Raw genomic sequence first — 13,301 nt, forward strand, 5'->3', positions numbered from 1 at the left:
ATTTTTTATTTTTTATTTTTTTCTCGAAAAAGACTTCTATTAAGTATTGGACTAAATTGGTAGTACGTTTCATAGAAATTTGTAAACATTTCCATTTGTCATGTGTTGTGGGTGTGACTAGCTCCTCGTTTGATCATGCACGTATCCTGAACTTATTTGATGACTTAAAAGCCTTGAGGGTTGACATCTCTTCTCTAGTATTTGCGTGCCTCAAAAAGAGCAAGACAATGAGATAATAAAATTGATTTGCTGTTACACCATGGATATAGGGGACATTGATGATTCTGTTCCGATGCTTCCCCCTCTTTCTCCACTAGAATGGGAGGATTTAAAGGGCTCTATATGTGATTTGTCTAAGTCCTTACCTGGCAATGAGCGGATGCTTTGGTGCATGGTTGAGAGCTACCCTCAGCTATGTTATGATGATGAGAAAGATAATCTTTTTTTTGAATGTGGGGCAATCCATGGGATACGTACCTTTGCAAGAGATATATCTTGATCATTATGGGCATGTGCCACCATGGAATTCTTAAAACATTGGACATTGGTGACAAGCAAGTGACAATTGGTTATAACAATGATCCAATGGGTACCCCATCTGACAGGTCTTGCCAATTCAAATCTGTACTCTTATAATACTAAAGAAACATTGACAACTGTGCTTGAATTTATCTTTCTGAAATTATTAGCAAATCTCATTGTGGCCCAGGGCCCCCACTCTTGCTATGAACTGCAACGGAGTTTATCATACGTTCTTCCAAATCAAGTTTGAAAGGATGGAACATTTCTTCACTTTCAAAGACAATCTGCAAGACAGGCGACATTCTTGTCAAATTTACAAATCTGATTCCCGATTGCCTTAAGTGGTTTCAGTATTACAGACAAAACTCTGACATTCTCATTGGTAATATAATTTCTGACTGATCTTCAAATGAACGTCTTCCAAAACAGACATCCAATCACCAACATCATTCTCGTAGCAATTTGTTCCCTTATTCGGGTCCACCATTCCAAATAAAAACAGACCAAATTGTTAATGATATCATCATCATGATTAAAAAGTAGAAAATCGGAAATTTGCACGAGTTTGAGAAAGCAAGCTTTACCCATGTTTTAAATGCTGAACTTTTCCTTATTCTGACTTGGACATCGGAGACGATAGCTTTCATTTCTCCAATGGGCCTTCAGATACCGAGCTCTGTAACCACTGCTTTTCCCGTAACTGATTTCCTATAGTTTCTAGAGGTTAGGAAGAATCTATGGCAGGACAATCTACGGTGCTAGTGATATCTCCAATTGGAAAATTTCCATGTTCATCTGTGCTTTTAGACTGCTCAACTGGAATAACATGCCCATTCCTACTTCTCAAGCAAATGACAACTTCGACGTCATATCTATGAATGGCAACCGATGGAGAAATTTCTTTCATTTCTTGTAGTACTCGACCTCTTTGTCCAACTATTCAATTGCTGAAATGAGTGTTTTCTTTTAGAAATCATGTAGCCTGCTCTGAAGCAGCATAATATTTTGCTTGGCGGTAGGACTCCTCAGCATCAATAACACCCTGTTCTCAAGGAAATCATCAAATCGAAGATGCACTATACTTTTAATTGGTTAAGGACCCAGCGACCATTTCAAATTCTGAACATGCTTTCACCAAATAATTCTTCATGACCTTCTTACCTGAAGAATAATTATAGCAGCCTTCTTGTTTAAAACCTCATTGTATTCGCCGCATGCTAAATACTGCAAAGGAAAAAAGGATGCTAATCCAAATGTCACCGAATCGGTTCCAACAGGGGAGACTTGTAATACCGTACAATGACAATTCTGATTCCTCAGGAGAACACACTTACAGAAGCAGAAGCCATGTTTTCCAAATTTCGGAAAGAAATACATCAGGCAGAAGATACTGAGAAACTCTTTCTGCAGGTAACTTACTTGGACACAATTTGGGCAACCCACATCGACTGTACATTCACAGGAAACAAGCAGTTCTACAGCAGCCTGTAACAATTCTGCAAATAAAGGCTGTGCCTGAAAATGTATCAATCAGTTAGACATACTGACAAAATTAATCCCAAATTTATACTATAGCGAAAAGTTAGTCTTCTGATCTCCCTGTAGAAGTAATGCACAGGTTTCCTTAACCCATCTGGCTAACTTTTCTGATGAAAGGACTACCAAAAGCATAGGAACTTTAAAGCTAGAAACAAATGATGAAATAGACATTGCAATTTGCAATACAAAAAATCAGAAAGCAAGTTCCTTCAAGTATGATATTTTACGCAGCTGGAAATCCATCCCCTGAAAGGATCGCAACATCCAAACATAGGCATGCAAATAATCTTGGTCTTCCCAACTTTAACTGCGCGGTAAGTGAAGGTATGTCACTGAAGCACTGCTCGTGAGGTGTTGAAGATCATAACCTTGGTCTTCCCAACTTTAATTGTCAAGTCTCTCTCTCTGCAAAACACCTCTAGGGCCGCCAGATGTCTTTGCGGTCCCTCTGTTGAAGATGATATGAGGACTTTGTCATCCACATATAGTAGTATCTGTATCATCAGGTGAGCCAATAGTGATCCCTCATCTCCTAGAAGGTCTATAAAGGATGTGATCTCATGAACGTAGAGCCCGCAGAGAGTCGGTGAAAGTGGGCTTCCTTGCTTCACCTCGATCGTGCTCTCAACCCAATCCGATAGGCCTCTTGGAGCACGAACTCTCCCTCTGACGAACTTGTATAGGCTCATCACCCCCCAAATCATAATCTCTAGAATCTGCATCTCCTATAGCCTCCTATATTAGGCGGGATCGTGGGACCGTCTCAAAGGCCTAAGTCTACAAAGAAAGCGTAGACTTTCTCGCGTCTCGACCTCGCCTCCTCAATGATAGCCCTTAGAGTGAAGATGTGGTCTAGTGTGGAGTGCTATCTCCTACCCTAGAGCCTACTATCCATGAACCTTTGTGTGGCCGTTGATCTCCCTCTCTAGTATCGATCCATAAATCTTGGCCAAAGTGTGGCCAATTATAAGTGCGTTAGTTGCCAGTGTCCATGGGGTCTCCTACTGTGTGGATCGGTACAATGTGGTAGTGCTCAAAGTAGGTACAAAACCGTCGCATATAGCATAATCAACATCCGTGCTAGAGCCACAGAGCCAGGACCTCCTATCCATGTGCAAAGTGCTTAGTCTGTAGTTTCTCATGATCCTGTGCTCTCTAATCATGGAGCCAACGGAGTGCAGTGAACAAATGACCAATCGTGGACCGCACATACTGTGCATTCTGTGCAGTGAAGAAATGACCTTACATTCTGTGTAGTGAACAAATGACCAGTAGCATAGAGAACATATCAAGTATTGCCTGCATCGGGCATCGTAGAAAGAGCATGCATATGTGTGCCAAACATCTGGATCTGTGATGGGAATGGGCATCTTCCCCTCCGATAGAAGCCCCACCCAATGGTAGAATCTTTCCCTCAAAAGGATCTAATCACATCATCCATCATGTATGTGAGGAAAGCCCACCTCTTACGACATGTCAATCGTCGTGAGATCCACTGTGCCTGAAGTGATGTCAGATCACCTAAGGATCTCTCATGTGTGAAATGAGGTCTCATCTCTCTGCACTTATTGTCGAACCAAGGATTCTGACGCATCTTCCTAGTTAACATATGTGCTAATCGAGTCGTGGGGAAGTATCTGGTGGCAACATCTTGTACCACTAAGACAAGGGTGTCTGAGGCATAGACGAGGTCAAGATTATCTCAGAGTAGGGACAAAAGGGCTAAGTGACGCACATAGACTGGATCAAGGGCATGGTCAAAGTGGATCTGTGGGCATGGGAGGGGCCCTCCCTGTGACTAGCATAGTAGCAGAAACACAAAAGGCTAAATATGAGTGGTCAAAACTCAATGCGCAAGGAGGCACACGAAAGTCATGTATCCCGTGAGGCAAAGGCTAAGGGACCCAGCAGGTAGTCCACTGTACTTGTCCCCCCGCCATGTGGGAAACAAGTGAGCCCGCCAAATGATGACCATCTCTAGAGACCGTTATATATGATCAAATCATGGACAGTCCCCAACAGAAGTAGATGTCGCCCATACTCTGTCACATGTAGTGCATCTGCTGAGTGTCTCACTATCCCAAGTACTACTGTATCTAGCTCCGGTACTATGAGGGAATTAGATGCAAAGTCAAGCAAGCCCACCTGTCTATCTCATGTGTGTGAATTGAAGTCACCAAGCAGGAGCATATCTCCCTGCCTGTACTCTCACACCCCTACAGTAGGAGCATCGGAGGGAGGCAATGGTACGTGTGACGGCAGCTCAACAGGCGGGAAAATGGTCTGCATACAGAGATGTGGAATTGATCATCCGAGAGAGGGCATATAGGGAAGAAATGGAAGAAGGGAAGTACGCAACACGACGGTGTCTGACTCATGGAATGAGAACATTGAAGATGGCAGTGTGGAATTGCAATTGCACTCTCTTGTCTGACTTAGGGGGTTTCTCAGAGACCTACACTGACAGATCTGATCTTCTACACTGCGACACATGAGAGACCAGAAAGAGGGCCACCCAACAGTGACAACATACACCTGGGAGTCAGTCTATAGGAGAGAGATGAGGAGAGACAGTGGGAACAAGGCTCCAAGGGCATGACTGTCCTTTTCAGATCACACCTGAGACCACTCACATATGTGGTACAAAGAGAGGAGCATGCACAACATCTGTGGATACGAGTCCAGCTGCCAAATGCATGACTGTCGATCTTCACTGCAGTGTGCTATTTCCCCCCAAATACATCATCTTATGCATGTGAGGTCTCTGCAGAGGAGCACGGCTCATATGAGATGATACATGATGACATCACACAGTTTCTTTTCCCTCCACCACTTACATGACATGCATATTGCTTGTTTCTGTATTCCTCTGTTTCCCCTCTGTTTTCCATTTTCCCCCTTGCTGTTCCTCCTCACATCTCTGTGTATTTTCCTGCAGCCAAGTGTGGGTGTACAAGAGCCTTCAATGAGAGGTATTTTCTGAGATGGGGGATTCCTGTAAGTACCTTCTTGTGGTTTCTTGATCTTCTTAATGCTTATCTTGCTCTTGCGCAGGTACAGGACCAGCTGGAGCAGGTTGAGAGCAGGCCCAAGAGGTGGGCTGGGGAAACGTTGAGAGGCGGGCAGTCACCCCGCCTTGAGTGGTGCTGTCCCACACACTCTGAGCAGAGACGTTGGGGATGGAAAAAGCCCCATGCTGCTATAGAAGAGGGCCAGGGGCTGGAGCAGCCCCGTGTGTTACTGGAGGCACCATGTGCTGCTAGGGGAGGCTGCGTATGGGCGGGTGCGCTGTAAAAGGGGGGCCTGAGGCAGCCCATATGCAGTGTATGTGTGCGGTTGGGGGGGGGGGAGGGGGTAGGCTAGAGCACCCCCACGAGGCCAAGAAGCCCTGCACAGCAGAGCTTAGCCCGAGGGGAGGGGTTGCCGACGGGATGGAAGGGACTGACGGGGAGGGGGGGAGGGCACTGAGGGAGAGAGAGAGAGAGATTTATTAAGGTTTGTTGGAAGGCCAAAAAAGCCTATGAGACCATGAAATCTGAAATCATCATGAGAGTACGTAGGGGCGCTAGAGCTGTGAATCACACCTCTAAGAAAGAACTATTGATGAAACTAGGAACTGCAGGAAAGAAACTCCATGTGCCGGGGAGCTCTTGCCATATCGTGTCATGTGTCCTATATCATGTCTCGAGCATGAATAACTTGAGCTTTGCATATGCATGACTAGAATCCCATGTGGAGTAGAGGTGTCTTAAAAACGTGTCTGAAATCTGTTGCTAACGTCCTCTATTTCTCTCTGTATTTGGTACATCGGGATGCTGCAATGATGGTGCCTTGGATGGGAAGGGTGCTTGCTAGGCCTGTATCCAGTCTTCTTTCAACATGGCGTGCCTGAAAATCAAGGTCTCAATCCTGATATCTCCCATTTACTTCTTCTATTGTGAAGGACTGCAGTTTGGGGCCATGTCCCATAGCATGTCTCATGAGGCTAGACCTAAGTTGGGGTGACCCCCTGTATGAAGAGTGCGGCGAATCTCTAGTCTGAGTAGTCAACGAGTCTGATCATATCTGCGTATCCATGGAAAGAAAGGAAGTCTCTAGTCTGAGTAGTCAACGAGTCTGATCATATCCACATATCCCTCCAATCTAATAATATTTGGATATCGCATCAGGACATGCTCCTCGGTCTCCACCTTGTGTGTATCAAGAGCATAGGGCCCCACATCTTTGCGGTGTCATGTGGCTCCAATCTCACCTCTTGCCTTGTTCTGGAATCTATGAGATGAGATTCTGAGAGCTGGCCCATGGTGTCTCGTACTATAAAGGAGAGATGGACTTGTACTATCCCAGTGCCTGAATGAAGCCGTTCTCACTCAGATTGAAAAAATACTACCTATAAAAAAGGCCATCTTGGTCCCATGTGGCTGCACGAGAGATATCCATGTCCTATGAATGTACATCTACCATAGGTCATCCCAGATGACCTAATGAGTCAATTGTTGTGTCAAACGCAAGAAAGGGGTGTCTATTGAGTATTGATATGTTAGTAGATGGTCAACTCAATATGCCTTGCAAACACAACCATCCAAACTCGTGCATCCTAGCATTGCTCATCTCTCTCAGTGGGCATAAGATGTCATGACAAGAGAAATCACTAATCTATGATTAGTAGACATTAAAACATTATTATTATGTTATACGCCAATGGTGTAACATGTATTTGTATTTATGATGGACACCGATCGATTTGTTATGGCGGTGGATCATCTGAGTAGATAGGACTAGTCGAGCTGGAGCCACTGCTTCAGACGGCATCGAATTTGGACATGTGATACTTATTCTATTAATAAAAATATGCACACACGAGTCTAGGTCCTAGGGGCAATAGGAAGGGAAAGGTGCATTGACTGGTAGATGCATGGGTCATAGGCTAAGGGTAGGTGTAAATGGGAAGATGGAACTTGAGTGATCTCAAGGGACATTAATGAAAGGGTATCACCCTTTCATTGTGAATCTCAAGTTGCATTCTTGCTACCACATTGCATTCATCCGTCATCTCTCTCTCACCTTGCATGTAGGTCGAAAAAGAAACAAGTACTCTCACGAGGGTGCTCTTCCCCATTGGAGGGCCAATCGGCATTCAAATTCTGCATGCATTGCACACATTTGCATTCTCGAAAAGTGTGGATTTTCACATTTGGTATCAGAGCGGTGACGATCCACGAGCGGGACGAGAAGAGAGCGACAGTTGCGGATGATGGAAGTCGCAAGAGAGGTTGCGGAAAAGGATCATGACTGACTGATCTCGAGGTTCTGAGACAAGGGATTTTTTCGGATGTGAATGTACCCTTAAAATCCTTAAACCGTGAGGAAAAGGGATCCCCCGTTCTCCCCAACGGAAAGTCGGATCGGAATAAGATTTTAAGGGGGTGATCCACCCATTAAGTACCCCCTATAACGGTATCTAGAGCTCCAATCCGCTCAAAACAAGTAGCCCAAACGGAGCGTACCAGTTTACAGCAGAAATACAAGAAGAAAAGCTTGAAAGAGAAGGGAAAGGAGGTCATTTTAAGTGTCTTCTCAACACAAATGAAGCGGGAGTCGGATAGGTACCACCAACTCTACAACACTTGACTTTTGCTGTAAAATAAACCTCTTTTTTTTTTTTAATTACAGCAAGAGAACTTATTCCTTTTCCTCCATTACCCCAAGGAGAGAGAGAAAGAACACCTTCACCCCCTCTTGAAGAGGATGGATTAGGTGAGAGTTATACACATCTTGAGTATGATAACCCACAAATAGATTTACAGCAGTCTCTCCTTCAAGAACCTCTTGATAGGGAGTTCTCCTTTCGTAATGAAAGAAGAAATGAGACCAGCCAAGAACAAGGTGATGAGTTCACGCCTTCGACTCAAAACCCAGTACACATGGATTATAATCCAAGTGCAAGAGGAAGAGAGGAGACTCCTGTTGATAAGCTGGTTTTCCAGCTTAGCAATATGATCGAGCAGTCCATTATGACAAGATTAGGGACTAAGAGGACTTTAAACTTCGGGGATGAAGAGTTGAGTAACCCTTCTAAGAGGTCCAAATTCCAACCGCGAGAGAGAATTGAGTTTCCCAAATATGATGGGGCAAGGGAGGCTGACAAAATCCTCAATTGGATTCGTCATTTTGAGCTATACTTTGCCCATCAAAACAAGACCGAGCAAGAGAAGCTTGCTCTTGCCACATTGCATCTGCAGAAGGATGATCTAATGTGGCGGTCCTTGTCACAAACAAGAAAAGAACCTATTCATGAATGGGCTAAATTCGTGGAGCAATTGAAAGCCACTTTCATGCCACCAAGGCATGAAGAGAACCTAACCTTTCGTTGAAAGAGATTTAGGCAGTTCAATAATGAGAGTAATACAGATTTTACAGCCAGATTTTCGAAACTCTCTCTAGAGTTACCCGAAAAGAGTGAGGAAGATAGGAGAAAGAAGTATTTAGCAGCCTTAAGCCGAAAAGTAAGGTATGAGGTTGAAATGTTTAATCCGACCACGCTTAAGGACCTCACTAAGCTAGCTGAAATAGCTGAGAGGAAATTGAATCCGCATAAACCCTTCAACAAAGGAAATGAGAAAGCTATCGTGCAAAATGTTAACAGCCAATCACGTCCTGGATGGATACCATTTCCTTCCATGACTGACGATGAGAAGAAAAAGCTAATTAAGGAGGGAAAATGTTTCGGATGTAAGAAACATAAACCAGGGCATCCATGGCATAAATGTCCTACTCTATTAGCCAAAATTGTCAAAACCAATTCTGTAAAAGGGAAAGGCAAAGCATCCAAGCAGGAGGGTGAGGCTTCTACCTCCTCATCCCAAGACTCTACGATGAACATAGAACCAAGAGTAAATGCTATCCATTCAGCCAACCCTGGTGTATGGATGTGTGAACTGAATAGAGAGTAGGCATATTTATTGTAGAGTATGGATAGAGAATAAATATTTTTCTCCTCCATGTAGAGCGTCTGATAAGATAAATAGGGCTGAAATAGAAGAGTTGGAAAAAGAGATTGAAGGCCTATAGTTTCTATAGACTAAGTAGCTCTCCATCGCAAAATCATCCATAGCCAAGGTCTACCTAGTTCAATGAAAACATTTGGGTGAGAGAATCGTTTTCATACTGACCAATTTGTTGAGAATGTGTTTAAGCTTATTGAGCAGGTTACTGTAAAGAGATTTCAGCAGCTAAGTATTCATAAGAGGAATGTGAGCATGAAGAGATACTGAAGAGGCACTGCAGTGATACTTCTGCATTTTGAATATTCAGTATCAAGAGGAACCAGAACTTGAAGATGAGATTTAAGTTTGGATTCAGAAGAGATCGTGTACTACCAGGAGAAGATTATTTGCAGATTATGAAGAGGAGATGCAAATGCAGAAGTAAAAGAGAAGCGTACGCAAGAGAAAGAGACAAGAGAGGATCCAGAAGAGGGCTTCTGCCCATTCAAGCAGGAGGGAGTGTCATGACAAGAGAAATCACTAATTTGTGATTAGTAGACATTAAAGCATTATTATTATGTTATACGCCAATGGTGTAACATGTATTTGTATTTATGATGGACACCGACCGATTTGTTATAACGGTGGATCATCTGAGTAGATAGGACTAGTCGAGCTGGAGCCACTGCTTCAGACGGCATCGAATTTGGACATGTGATACTTATTCTATTAATAAAAATGTGCACACACGTGTCTAGGTCCTAGGGGCAATAGGAAGGGAAGGGTGCATTAAGGTGCATTGAATGGTAGATGCATGGGTCATAGGCTAAGGGTAGGTGTAAATGGGAAGATGGAACTTGAGTGATCTCAAGGGACATTAATGAAAGGGTATCACCCTTTCATTGTGAATCTCACGTTGCATTCTTTCTACCACATTGCATTCATCCGTCATCTCTCTCCCACCTTGCATGTAGGTCGAAAAAGAAACAAGTACTCTCACGAGGGCGCTCTTCCCCATTGGAGGGCCAATCGGCATTCAAATTCTGCATGCATTGCACACATTTGCATTCTCGAAAAGTGTGGATTTTCACATAAGAGGGCCTCCCTATGCTTGATGTCCCATCCGTCCAACCGAAATGCATAACCCATTCTAGATAGGTGATAATCTGGAATCAGAGAAAGAAAGAAACTTTACTAAAATATTCTGAGGTCTATGTCTTATATTACTGAGTGGGAAACCTCAACAGAGGTAAAAACCCACTAAAAAGTACATAGAGAAAAGCGGAAAAAGAACAATTGTCAAACTATGAAGTAGAAGGAGAGGACATGAAGACCACACACTTTTTTTTTTTTGGCGAAATATATTTCTCTGTGCGAAACCTCAAGAAGAGGAAAAAAACCCACTATGAAGTACAAAAGTTGAAAAGATTACAATTATGGTTCTGAGAAGAACCTCAAAAGTCTACTATGAAAATATTAACTTATTACTCATTTGAAACCACAACAGTCTGCTGATGAAAATATAAACTGATTACAAGCCACTTGGAGGAGGATCAAGCAAGATATCCTCCAAGGTAAGATTGTTCGCTTGCAGAAAACCATGTAACTGAGTAACATCACCATCAATAAAGCAAAGCTGTTTTTTACCCTTGTGGTTCGTTTTAATATAAGCTGGCAACCTGAACTTTTGAACCACATGATCAAAAACCTGTCTCAACCAAGGATGAGATGAGTCCAGTGAAAAAGTAACATCTGTATCCAAAATTAAGAGGCACTGCAACAAGATTCTCAGTAGAAGGAGTATGAAACTCCAAAGAGAAGGAAATATTTGCATCCTGAACATTTGTATCTTGTGCTGAAAGTGACAGCAGATTTTCCTCCACTTCTGGCATAGCATCAGAAGCATTGATGCATCTGACATAACAACTTCAGTCTTTGAAGTAGAAACGAGAGCAAGATCAGAAGGAACCTGATGTTCTGGCACTATAAGGAGTGGATCCGGAACTGCTAAAACAGCAAAAGGATTGGAATCTTTGACCAACTTATATCCTGAACTTTTCTCCAAACTTTAGAAGGTTTAATAAAATGCCTGACTTCCTGTATGCTGGAAGAAGAAATAGGAACAGCAGGAACCTGAACAGGAGGATCAGAAAGCTTCAGAACATAAGCTGAAGACTAGGGAGAAGGGCATGCTCTAGCAAAATGGCCTAATTGGCGCCATTTATAACAAGCATTAGGAAAAGAAGCAAAACGAAGGGCAAGCCAAAAAGGATGAGACAATCCAAAGTCCACTTCCAAGCATGAGTAACCAACTGCTCCATATCCCAAAGAACACACACCCATATATCTCTGCTTGTGACCAGAAAATCTTGCTTTGGAATGAAAAGAACACGGCCTAATAGAGCTGCAAGAGATGGCACATGCTGGATAAGAGGAACTGGCAAATCTTTTTGAGTAATCTAGACAGGGCAAAAATTGAGGAGTGAGCGGGTTGGACTGAACAAAGGATCCCAAGGCATAGCAACCACGAAATGACCTGCCCCATGAACTCCACCCAAGATAAGTAAATGAAAAACAGTGTCCACACAAACACAACGAGCAACATAAAACCCCTTTCCCAGGAACACAAATGATGTAAGCTTCTTGGCACCCACTACAGCTGAAGACCAGGCTTGTAAACTAGCCATTGTCATGACTCTTCCCATAAAGTATAAGCAAACACCAAGTTGATGATCCTGGCGAAGACTTAAAGGTTCAGGGGAGAGAGATCATCTTAATGAAAGTCCAGCAGTGGAAGGCGAAGTCACCGAATCAACACACAATTGACAAAGCAAGTCTTGTTGAAGTGAGGGAGAGGGGAAGGCAGAGGAATCAAACTTGGCAGCCTTTACTCCTTCCGAAAGTGACAAAGAAACAAAACTCCTTTTCTTCTTCCGAACGTATTGAAAAACAGGAGACATAGAGCTGGAATTGTCAGGAGAGGAAAAGGGAAGAGGCACAGCAGGGAATGGAAAGGATACAAAGGCAGACGTGGAGGAATCTAGAGCAGACGGTGGCAGCAAAAGGAGACTGAGCAGAGGAAAAAACAGGTGGGGCAGAGCCAAAAAGTAGTGGAGAGGAGGCGGGCTGAGAATGGATAGAGGCGGACTGCAGCCACTTAGAGACAGACGGCAGCGGAACGGATACGGACTGTAGTAGGACAGATAAACCCGATGTAGAGGCTAGGTAGAACGAGGAGGGAACGGGAGTAGGCGGAGAAGGGGAACACAAGGGCGAGCTAGAGCCGGAGGCTGTCGGGGTAGAGAAGGAGGTCGCCATCACTCCTCACCACCACTGAGCCTGCACACACGTTTTTTTTGTGAAATCTTTGATTGATTATAATACATGATTAGCAACCTCAAAACAAGGTGCTACAATTACATCAACTGAAAATTTCAGTATATGCCAAAAAAACCTCATGATCTATGCAGCGGGTCTGTAAGCGATCAAAGAAAGATTGCTGCAGAGAACGCCGGAAAAAGCCAAACAGAGAGAAAGTAGGATCACCAAAGACTTCACAATTCCTATATGTCCATAAAGTCCATAGTTCCCAGTAGCGAACCCAAACGAAGAAAAGATGAAACTCCGGTCTGGATGGATGAAACTCAAAAAGCCAAAAGAACTTCCCAAATGGAACAGATGGGGAATCTCGCTAGCAGGCGTCGTCGAAGCAGATCAAAAAACTCACGGGAGCACGGATAATGTCAAAACAAGTGAGGCACAGTCTCCGAAGAAGCAGAATATATGTGGCAAAGTGCAGAAGCAATATGTCGATGAGCCAATAGCTGTCCAGATGGAAATGCTCCCAAAAGAACTCGCCAAAAGAAAACCTATTGCCGAAGCAATACTTTATAGACCCAAAGTTGTTGTAATCTTTTTCTCCACCACTTGGCTAGGCGATGCATTCGCCAAATAGAATCACCCCTCTCTGAAATCCAAGGTTGAGGCAAAAGGCTTTTATACAATGCAAGCACAGTAATTTGAGATAGCCTCAAAGGACAAGAAGAGGACCCTGGAGAAGTCAAAGTCCAATCTTCCAACCAGTCCTAGAGTTCCAAAGGAGAAATCGAAACAAAAGGCGAAAGCATAGAAGTAATTTGTTGCCACAAAGGACGATAATGAGAGCCCAATCCATATCTGGTGGTTGCCAGAGAAAAAGGGAGCACAGTACCAGCATCATCAATAACATCAGCAACTGAGATGCCTTTAAACGAG

The 13,301-nt window shown here is 43.5% G+C and overlaps 1 protein-coding gene across 4 annotated transcripts in view; it reads right to left on the bottom strand.

The window, feature by feature from the left end:
- Positions 1-265: 265 nt before the first annotated feature.
- LOC147880662 (UBQ, helicase-c and DEAD-like helicase domain-containing protein) overlaps positions 266-13,301 on the bottom strand; it is a 150,614-nt gene continuing 137,578 nt past the window's right edge. For all 4 annotated transcript variants that reach the window (XM_087370748.1, XM_087370749.1, XM_087370747.1 and 1 more), the window contains 4 exons: positions 1,942-2,037; positions 1,684-1,746; positions 1,107-1,564; positions 266-806 (listed from right to left, as the gene is read on the bottom strand). In XM_087370748.1, coding sequence (XP_087226874.1) covers positions 1,496-1,564; positions 1,684-1,746; positions 1,942-2,037 — 228 coding nt within the window. In that variant the 3' untranslated portion in view covers positions 266-806; positions 1,107-1,495. The remainder of the gene's footprint in view (positions 807-1,106; positions 1,565-1,683; positions 1,747-1,941; positions 2,038-13,301) is intronic.

Source organism: Dipteris shenzhenensis, chromosome 32 (genome assembly GCF_047967505.1).
Source record: "Dipteris shenzhenensis isolate YYH24624 ecotype China chromosome 32, Dip_SZ_1.0, whole genome shotgun sequence".
Lineage (NCBI taxonomy): Eukaryota > Viridiplantae > Streptophyta > Polypodiopsida > Gleicheniales > Dipteridaceae > Dipteris > Dipteris shenzhenensis.